We start from the raw sequence: 10,244 nt of genomic DNA, 5'->3' as shown, positions 1-10,244 counted from the left end.
CTACTTTTCCTGTTGGGTGGGGCAGGAGCCACTCCCTAGATTCAGAACACTGGAACTCTTCTGGAAAGCAGGAACTCTTTTCTTACCTAGGCGTGGCTGTGGAAGGAGACACCTAAGCACTACAGGAGGCTATTTAAACCACACCCGATGGATGAATCTTGCTTTGCGTTATTCTGCATCCTCTGCAGCAGAACTCTCATCGTGTCTTCTGCATCTGATCCTGGGCCTAAGGAAAAAGGCTTACCATCCTGAATCCAGTCTTCAGCAACACCTATAAAGACAAGAAAGAACAGGTTAGCATTACGGTCTTCAGTGACAGCTCTTCACTTACCTGGTCCATCGGTTGTCACCAACGCCTCGCGCTGCATTCCGGCATCTGAAAGACAAAGGCTTACCTACTCTTCGTGCGCTCCGGAGGTCTTCACACTGCATTCCGGCATCTGAAAGACAAAAGCTTACCAACTCTTCGCACGCTCCGGAGGCCTTCGGCGCTGCATCCCGCATCTGAAAGACAAAACAAGGTGCGTTTAAAGACATTGGGGAACTTTAATACTCACGTGCCATTACTCCTTTCCACATCTAACCCAGTGGGTATTCCGGCACCCTGCAGCCGCTCCGAACTTGTACCTGCAAAATAAAAAGACAGTTAGAGCGCATCGTGAAGCAGGCAACAAGCGCTTACTTACGTGCTTCCAGGCGCTTCTATTCATCACACAGGCTCCATCTTCAACTCACTTCAGCCCGTCATCCGCCATCGCCGGAACCCTGCAAAACAAGAAACATCATTACTAAAGACTTTAAAGACATTAGAATTACTCGAAACTTACCGTTCGTGCAGTAAACGACGGACAGCAGTCCTCTGAAGTCAAGAGGCCTGCTCCCCTTATCCAGTGAAGAAACTGGTTACAGCACCCTGCCCCGAGGCAGATGGAGAGCACGGCGTTCACTTACCTAAGGTGAGAGCGTTAACCTTTGGGGTTCTACAGGAGAAGAGAAAGGGAAGAAGAGAGAGACATTCAATAACCCAGTTCCTTAATCCCATATTTTCTATCTGCAGACATCTTACCCTTCGAGTAAGACATACAGTGCACAGAGGTTCAGCCCAAAGAGCCAGCCGTGTGTTACACATCACCTTTGAAGATACGGTATACGCCCAGTCAAGACCGGCGCCTCTATGGGAATCAGGTGAGCGTTACAGGCATTGCTATAAATAAAGTATTATTTAAGCATATGAAGTGCAAAGCAAAACCTTAATAAATATCTATACCAACTAAACCTAGGAAGATGTGTTCAGTTGCTTAAATGGTCCATGTCCCGGTTTCACCATTTATCCAAAGTGTGTGGTCCTGGCAAACCATTTAATCGTCTCTTATCTGCAGTTCCGCAACTGAGTCACTTCATAGCTTATGTTAATATTTCATGCTATTACAACAACAAAAGCCAAATGACTATAGAGTTGCTCCATATTCAATAATGGTGCAAATTAGGAATTTTGCACCACATAGTTATTTGCCACTTGGCTTACGTATGCAACTTATTCTAAAGTCGCTGCCATGGCACCTGTAAGTATAAAAGACCGATGATGCTCCGTGCAATGTGCTTTTCTGTGAATTTACTTCTGTTGGTGCAATCCATATGGAAATTAGGAGGTTTGCATGTATTTTGCCCCACAGTGCCTAGACAGAGCTCTAGTAGACGAGTTTCTTGCATCTTTAATGGTCCTGCAGTTTTATTGTGTTTGTTTGTTATGTGTGTGCATTAAAATGACATCTGCCACTGATGTTACCAAAAAAGTTGATTGGGGGTGTGTGTACGATTCATAACGTATGGAATGGGGCACACTGCATTTGGGGGGGAAAATAGCAGGACTTTTTTTTTTGTTGCTCTTCCCCCCTCCCATTTCTCCTTCGACTCCTCTCTCTCCTTCCTACCTCACACTCAGGACATTGCCAAGAAGTCCAACTTTGAACTCTTCCTTCTCAAAGGAAATCTACCTTTTCTCACCTTCCCCCAGAAGCTCAGTGTTAGCTGATCCCTGGTTCTCTCTAGGCTTCACTATTGCAATAGCCTCCTCCTGAATCTACCTTCTTCCACTCTGCGACCCCTCCAGCTAATCCAGAATAGGGCAGCAAGACTTATCCTTGCCTCAAGCCCAGAGACTGCATATCTCCTGCCCTACAAAGTCTTCACTGGCTCCCGGTTGCTTCACGGATTAAATTCAAATCCACAAGGCTGTCTGGGGCTGGGAACCACACTATCTGCAACTCTCTCTTACTAAATATTTCCCCTTTAGACCACTGCGCTCCTCTGGCACCAACTCCTTGCATGAAAAGTGTTCCGCTAAACTGAGGGCAAGAGGTTGATTGCTTTCCTCAGCCTGCTCCCTTCTTTGGAACAGCTTCCCCCTCCCCCTTTGTCTTGAGCAGGACTTTCCTAAATTCCGGAAGATTCTCAAGCCCTTCCTTTTTACCTCCTCCTTCCCTCCCCCTCTGCTAATCTCACAGTTGCTTGTTTGATGATCAGGACCCTTATGCATCCACAGGGCCCTGACCTCCCACACCAAATTGCCCCAGCTTCTGCCTATCCTCAGCACTCGCTTTGGCTCACCCTCCACCCTTGGAGGCTTGCACTTACCCTACATTGCCCTTCACCCGTTGCTCTCCCATAAGCACCCATCCCATTTCCCCTCCCTTCTGCACTTGCACGTTCTGAACACTCACAAGGCATAGTAGGTTTGTCTCCCCCCCACTGTATTTATATTTTGTATGTATTTTAATAGTTTCACATCCTTTGTCCCCTCCCTGTTGCCCTGTGGGTGCTTTGAAATAGTGTTTACTTCCTGTATAACCGGCTAACAAGCGAACAATAAACAAATAAATACTCCCCTCTGTCTAGAGCTGCGGAAAGTGTCTGCTTTCGTCCACTGCTAGGAAAATGCTCTATTTTCGCCTCGGAGCATCGCATGCACCGTCCACAGAGTCTCGCCAGAGGGCGCCCATTCTCCTGTCTCCAGTGCGAGGACCCTACGTGCTATCTGCAGTTCACAGAGACGTCCACTGGAGGGCGCACGCGCACCCCTGGCCGGTGCTGGTGACCCCCGCATGATGCATGCAGCAGCGGGGAGAGGATGTGGAATCCGTCTTGCCTGGCGCAGCATTAGCATCTCTCGCCGCCGAGACCCGGGAGCCGCAGCGCCTGGGGCAGACAGCGCGGGGGCTCAGAGGGGAGACGGCTCATGCGCTCCCCCGTCTGTCGGCCCGCTACCTCCTCCCGCAGCCATGACCCTGGCGCGCCTCCTGCTCGTGGTGTCTGGTAGGTGACCAGCCCTCGCTTCTCCCACACACCTTGCCTCCTTGCCTTTATTATTAGCTATTATTAACTCTATATGTGTCTGTGCGGCCCGCGTTTACTGCGGCTTAGCTAAAATAAGAATGCGCTCCTTTCGCGCATTTTCTTGTGGCTTCGTGGCGCTGGAAGTAACAGGTGTTCCTATTGCTCAACAGAATGACACTGCTTTTACGAATTCTGTAGGGATGACAATAGTCGTCACGTCCCCTAAGGGTTTGTAGCTGGCTGTGCAGAGAGTTTTCCAGCAGTTGCATTGACCCATTGAGCTATCTGAGACTCGCAAGGGATGGGTGTTCCCTGTCATCTTTGATGGCAGGACTGTCGCCCCCCCCCCCTGTACGGAAGATTCAGCTCCCAACACTGGGGGCTTTGTGGGCGGGGGGGCCATGGATTGTGCCCCACCGCCCCCGAGCCCCAATACTTGGGTAAAGTCACCAGGTGTCGCGGGCTCACTGCCACCAGAGTATGTGACAGCCACTTACGCTGCCACCCTGCACTGGACGGCACTAGGACAGTTGGTGCAAGGTTTTTACGCTCCGAGCGATAACTCGAAGGGCCTGACCTGATGTACAAAGCGTTTTACAATAGCATCGTTCCATTGTAAAACGCTTTTGTAAATCAAGCGCAGAAACTCGCCAATTTAGTAAGAACAAAATTATGCATAGCCGTTAAATCGCCGAGAATTCCTGCAGAGTCCTTACAAAAAATAGAGCGAGGCTCTACAAGCAAGCATTGACAATGCCAACAGTTTGGGCTTTGCAGTAGGCATGACAAAGGCACTTGCCAGGCACTACCGTAGTGGTATTAGCTGGCTATTCGTGGTAGCGGGTGCGATAACCCGAGCATTTTATGGCAGTGCCTGACACACGCCTAATACTTATACCCAAGCCAAAATTGTTGGTTTTGTCAATGTTTTTCGTTAACAGGACTTCAGTGAAGGACACACATATTGCTTACGCATCGAGTGGTTGAAGGCATACTTGGTTAAGACATTTTTTATTACACCAGTAGCTGGTTTCCAACTCCAATGAAGTCATTAACATTTCGAAGGCTGCTTTGAAAAAAGACTGCCAGGCAATTCAAGTACACAGTTTGATGGTAAGGCTTGATTAAAGGAAGCTCAAAGAGTTCCCATGCATAGGGGTTTTGGGTGGGCAGGACGTGGGCGGGAACGGCCATAGGGATTAGCATGGCGATGGGCAGTTCGTGTGTGGGCAAATAACCAAACAACACCTTCTAGCTTTGTGTTCCGCTTCATGTAGCATTTCTCGTGCTCTGCCACCTAATAGCCTAAACTAAAAAGGAGTTCTGTGACTGCTTTTAATAGAAAATATAAGCACAAATGGCATCTAGGAGCGCAGGGTGGCAATAAGATTTTTATTCGGGGGGGGGGGCTCAGCATAAATACAATTGAATATCACTGCCCTCGTGGCATATCCGGGACTCAAACCCAAGTCTCATAGACTAATGGCGAGCATTGCAAGCCCTAGAACCCGCCACCTTCAGTCGACGCAGCTCATAGAACAAACAGCCTGACTACATGCTTGGTGGTAATGCTGGAGGAACTACCCCCAAACTCGTTTACCAATACCGGCACTCTTTTACCTCACAGCCAAACTCAGGGATCCCCAAAGTGCACCATGGTAACAGAGGAAGAGTTGGGAGAGTTATCAGAGTTAGAGAGGTTTCAGATTTGTCTCAGGAGGATAGCTCAGGGGCAACGTGCTCACCTTGGAAGTAAGACGACACGGAGCAACATAGGTTTGATCCCCACTTAGAAACCTCTGGGTATTAAGCGCGTTATAAATAACCTATCATATCATATCATCTGAAGGTGTTCCATGTCAGGTGTAAAGTAGCTAACTCAGTCCCGCATTTTCTTGTAGTCATGCATTCAAAATAATTTAATGTAAAATATAAAAAGGAGTATGCAGTCGCCGCCGCCGCCATAGCACCAGAGAGTGATTAGCTACACAGCTAGTGGCCGGAGAAGGTAGAACATCACAACAATACAATAACAATTACAGAATGAACACCTTAATCACACACAAATGAATATTAGTCACTTTCAAATGCTGACACCATCGGGGATAGCCAGGACCTGCCATTCCATATGCCGGCCTGGGACAGCTGCACATCAACAGTGTTGTGGTTCTAGGTTTGGTAGACGACACGCCAAATGTCCACAGCCCTACCCCACTCTGTAGGGCTCCCCTCAATGGGAATGAGGCAGCTGCTCCGCACCCCACCCCCGTGGTCTGCCCTGGGGGAAATGGGTGACCGATCCCCAGCAGGCGATAGAAGCCCACTGGGACCCATTGAAATAGGGAAGTCATCCGTATGATATCAAAGCAAAATTCCATTCCCTAGAATTCGAAGAAATAAATGTTAATGTTAATTATACCACACACTATCACCACCGCAGTGGCTCCCTGGCGCTGTATGACTGGATGAATTAATCACACCGGACGTAGGATAGGGTGACCAGATTTTCAAGACAAAAAACCGGGACACCGCCAACAACATAAAAGAAGGACTGCCCCTCCTCCGTAACCGGACCTCCCGGCCCCCCCACCCTAATTCCATAGTATATGCATACAAATTGTGCAGCTTTGAGTGTTGATAAAAACACGTAAATACCAAGCATGACACTGATTGAATTATGTATTGTAATGTTATATTTGTACAATATTTGTACAACAAGTTAACTTGACTGTTATTGGTATTTAGTGTCAAAATGTTGAGCATCTCAACTATAACACACAAAAAAACATGCAAATATTAATAGCAAAGGTGATTTTGCTCTGCTTGACATCACATAGCTTGCTGTGTACTTTCCTCTCAGCCGGTCTTTGTGGTGCAAGCAGTTAATGCATTAGGCTTGTACCTGGAATGTTGGGGGTTCGAACTCATCCTAATAATGCCAACATTCTTAACATCTAATACTGTTTATATAGTTGAGAATCGTTTGTATGAAAAAAATGGGACTGTCACTCTCCCCTTGTGTAAAACCTGGACATGGGCACAGAAGTCCCAATCCCGGCACAGTCCTGGCAAAACCGGGACGTCTGGTCACTTTAACGTAGGATAATCAAGAGATCTCTGTCGAATGCAGGCATGGAATCACATGATTGACTGAGAGGCGCAGTTTTAGCCTTTTCCTGAATTGCAGAATATACGTTTGGGGCTGCAACGAAATCCAAGATAGTTGCCTAGGACACCAAAAGCAGGTGGCCCCAGGTGGCCTCTACAAGAAGCAATCGTGGCAGAATTGCCAGGCAAGAGCCACCATCAAGGAACCAACTTCATGTGCCAGGCAAGAGGAACCAACCCCATGTGCCAGGCAAGAGCCACCATCAAGGAACCAACCCCATCTGCAAGGCAAGAGCCACCATCAAGGAACCAACCCCATGGGTCCTCGATTCAACGTAACCCACTCTTGCCCGGCTTGCCTGCTGGCCTGTGGCATACCGGTTCGGAGAAGGAGGACCACGACCACCTGCACGGCAGACCAAGCAATCCCACACTCTGCTTCCCGCGTACAGTCCTTCGAATTGGCCGAAAAGGCGCCATGTTTTGGGACGAAGATGAACAACTGGGACTTTACAATTTTCTGATACTTGAACAATATACTTGAAAAAGATTGGTGTCGTGTCAATGACGTTTGTTGAAAAGAAGTGGATGGCATCAGTGTTAACATTCCATTTGCTTGATTCACCCTTGAACCTTCTGCACGAGCTCCCAGAAATCTGCCACTGAACCATGATCTCTCCACTCTGACCTGTACTATCCTTACTGCGCCAGAATCCCACTGTCTGCCACCATAACAGTAACCCTGCCACCTGCAATGTAACCTTCATAGTGCTGTGAAACCTCCGAGGCTGGGGGCTACACACAAATAAATCAAAATAAATTTGATATCCAGTTTATTAATGAGCATGTTTCAAACAGCACCAACTTCGGCAAGCAAGGTAACTCTCATTAGGCAAAGAGATTTGCCAAGGATCACACAGTTTGGTCAATATGTACAATAGCTCGACTTTCCTGAGCCAACCTCCTCCTTCACTTATCAGCTCCAAAAGACCACAGACCGTGGTGATAGTGCGCCCTACTAGACAATCTACATAACACGTGTGCATGGATTCATGTAGTGTCGACCTAGCTGGCCAGCAATGGGTGCTCTGTCCAAGAGGGGAGGCACGTGATTGCAAGAGGATGGGTGGTTGGAGCACTAGGCAGGGTGACTTGAGTTTCCAGCTCCTTCTGGAAGCGCAGGGTGGGGGTGGCCTACCTGATGTCCGTGGAGAGGTTCTTCCGTATACCTGCTGTGTAGCCGGGTAAGGCTTGCTTCCTGTTTTTCTTTGTTGCGACAGTTCTTACTTTGCAACTGGTGGAAGTCGTGGCTTCGTGTGTTGCGTTGCACTCACGATATCTCGAGTTGCTTGGCCAGGAATTAAGGGCATGGCAGTAGTCATTGGGCCTCATTAGGACCTTGGCGGTAGCCGTGCCCTTCATAAGGGCACGGCTGCCGCCAGAACTGAATTTTTATCGGGTCATGCCGACCTAGGCGGACCCGTTAATTACCCTTTTCATGGACCCGGTAAAAATGAATCCCTATTCCCATTTGAGCCCCATAGGGTTCAATGGGAATGGGGAGCATGCTAACAACGGGCCCGTTAATGACGGGCCCGTTGTTAGCATGCTTGCCCCCTCGTGGGACCCGCAAAGGACGTCTGGTAAAACCAGACGTCCTGGACCTCGTAATAGGGTGGTACGGGGTTAACAGCTCCGGCACCTTTACCGGTGCCGTTAACTGGTGGAAGTCGTGGCTTAGTGTGTTGTGTTGCACTCACGATATCTCGAGTTAATTGGCCAGGAATTAAGGGCATGGCAGTAGTCATTGGGCCTCATTAGGACCTTGGCGGTCGCCGTGCCCTAATTAAGGGCACGGCTGCCGCCAGAACAGAATTTTTATCGGGTCATGCCGACCTAGGGGGACCGGTAAATACCCTTTTCTTGGTCCCGGTAAAAATGAATCCCCATTCCCATTCGAGCCCCATAGGGTTCAATGGGAATGGGGAGCATGCTAACAATGGGCCCGTTAATGCCGGGCCCTTTGTTAGCATGCTTGCCCCCTTGCAGGACCCGCAAAGGACGTCTGGTAAAACCAGACGTCCTGGACCTCGTAATAGGGCGGTACAGGGTTAACAGCTCCGGCACCTTTTCCGGTGCCGTTAACCCCTTCCGCCCTCCTCGTAATGAGGCCCATTGACTTGTAGGTGATGCTGTCAGTTTTGAGTCGGGCATAGGGTGGTAGGGTTAGCCAGGGCTGTTCTTTCTGGGTGATGCCATCTAATTTCTTCATGCTGGCGATAAGGAGTGCCACGGCCTGGTGCATGGCTTTCAGGGGTGCCAGTGTGGGTGCTGGGTTTCCACTGTCCAGGTGAGAGAGGACGAGCACCTAGACGCTGGTTCTTAATTCAGAAGCGTGATCTGCTGTGTTTTCTTGGTGATGTGTACCTCGAGTGAGAGATTGCTACCAATAGTGAACCCGAGGGACTTCGTCTTGCGGGCAAGGCAGAGCCAGAATCCATTGAGTGCCCTCTCTGCCAGCCAGGTCTAGACTTTGGGGGTCCTTGAGCTGTACCCAAGGAGGGAGAATTCTGTCTTGGTTGTATTCGGTTTTAGGTAGGTACTGGAAATTCAGGCTCAGGTGGGGAGCCAAGCTGTCCACTCCCGGTTGCAGTCAGTGGCTTAAACACTTCACAAAATGTTCTGCTTTCAGCTGTTTGAGAATTTCAATTAAAGTTGAAGCAACAGATGATTTTAGAAGTAACACCCAGTTTCCCCCTCATGAACGCCTCACATGTAAAGACTTCCAGGAGAAGGCTACCTTCCTAGAGTTGGACCTCCTTTTAGCCAAAAAGGGCAGCCTCTTTACTCAGAGTGATCCCTAACTGAACATCATAAAGACATTACAAGGTACTGAGGAGATCATGACTACAAGGCCACAGGCCAAGTCCCTCTAGGAGGTCACCGAACTCTGAGGGTATTTGCAAGATCCATTTTAATATACAGCTGGGTGTATTCTATTCATTATAGTACATGATTACACCACCACGCCTTCAATACCATGTCTCTTATACCCTCTGATGCAATAAATCGTGTATTTTAAAAAAAATAATACATGCAGAGGAGGGCCCATATGGATAGAAACAGATACAGCAAGACACCACCATTCTTCGTTTCAACAGGAAAAGCACCATTTTAAATGACATACCATAAAGATTTATATAAACCTCACCTCAGTCCTCTTCTAAGCGCTTAACTGTTTCTTTGGCCCTCTTGCATGATTTACATACATGATGGACAGCTCTCAGTGGAGTGGGTTGGGGCTGGGAAATGGAACACATGAAAGTAAGAACAGAACAACTGCGTTAATAGGAACAGGCAGCGTAAAGGGGCCTATTCGGAATAGGCCAGCGTAAAGGGGCCTATTAGGAATACGTCAGCGTAAAGGGGCCTATTAGGAATAGGCCAGCGTAAAGGGATGTAATCGGAATAGGCCAGCGTAAAGGGGCCTATTCCAAATAGGCCAGTGTAAAGGGGTCTATTCGGAAAAAGGCAGAGTAAAGGGGTCTATTCGGAACAGGCAGAGTAAAGGGGTCTATTCGGAATAGGTCAGCATGAAGGGGCCTATTCGGAATAGGGCAGCGTAAAGGCATCTATTCGGAATAGGGCAGCGTAAAGGCATCTATTCGGAATAGGGCAGCATGAAGGGGCCTATTCGGAATAGGCCAGCGTAAAGCGATCTATTCGGAATAGGGCAGCCTAAAGAGCATATTCGGAATAGGCCAGCATAAAGGGGACTATTCCGAACAGGACAGTGTAAAGGG

General features: G+C 48.6%; 1 protein-coding gene across 1 annotated transcript in view; it reads left to right on the top strand.

The window, feature by feature from the left end:
• The first annotated feature begins 3,077 nt into the window (after nucleotides 1–3,077).
• PODXL2 (podocalyxin like 2) overlaps nucleotides 3,078–10,244 on the top strand; it is a 586,345-nt gene continuing 579,178 nt past the window's right edge. The window contains exon 1 of the mRNA XM_069643373.1: nucleotides 3,078–3,312. Within this exon, the coding sequence (XP_069499474.1) occupies nucleotides 3,102–3,312 (211 nt within the window). The 5' untranslated portion in view covers nucleotides 3,078–3,101. The remainder of the gene's footprint in view (nucleotides 3,313–10,244) is intronic.

Source organism: Ambystoma mexicanum, chromosome 2p (genome assembly GCF_040938575.1).
Source record: "Ambystoma mexicanum isolate Mex_15411 chromosome 2p, UKY_AmexF1_1, whole genome shotgun sequence".
In the NCBI taxonomy this organism is placed as follows: Eukaryota; Metazoa; Chordata; class Amphibia; order Caudata; family Ambystomatidae; genus Ambystoma; species Ambystoma mexicanum.
This window is presented reverse-complemented; position numbering and strand designations above follow the sequence as displayed.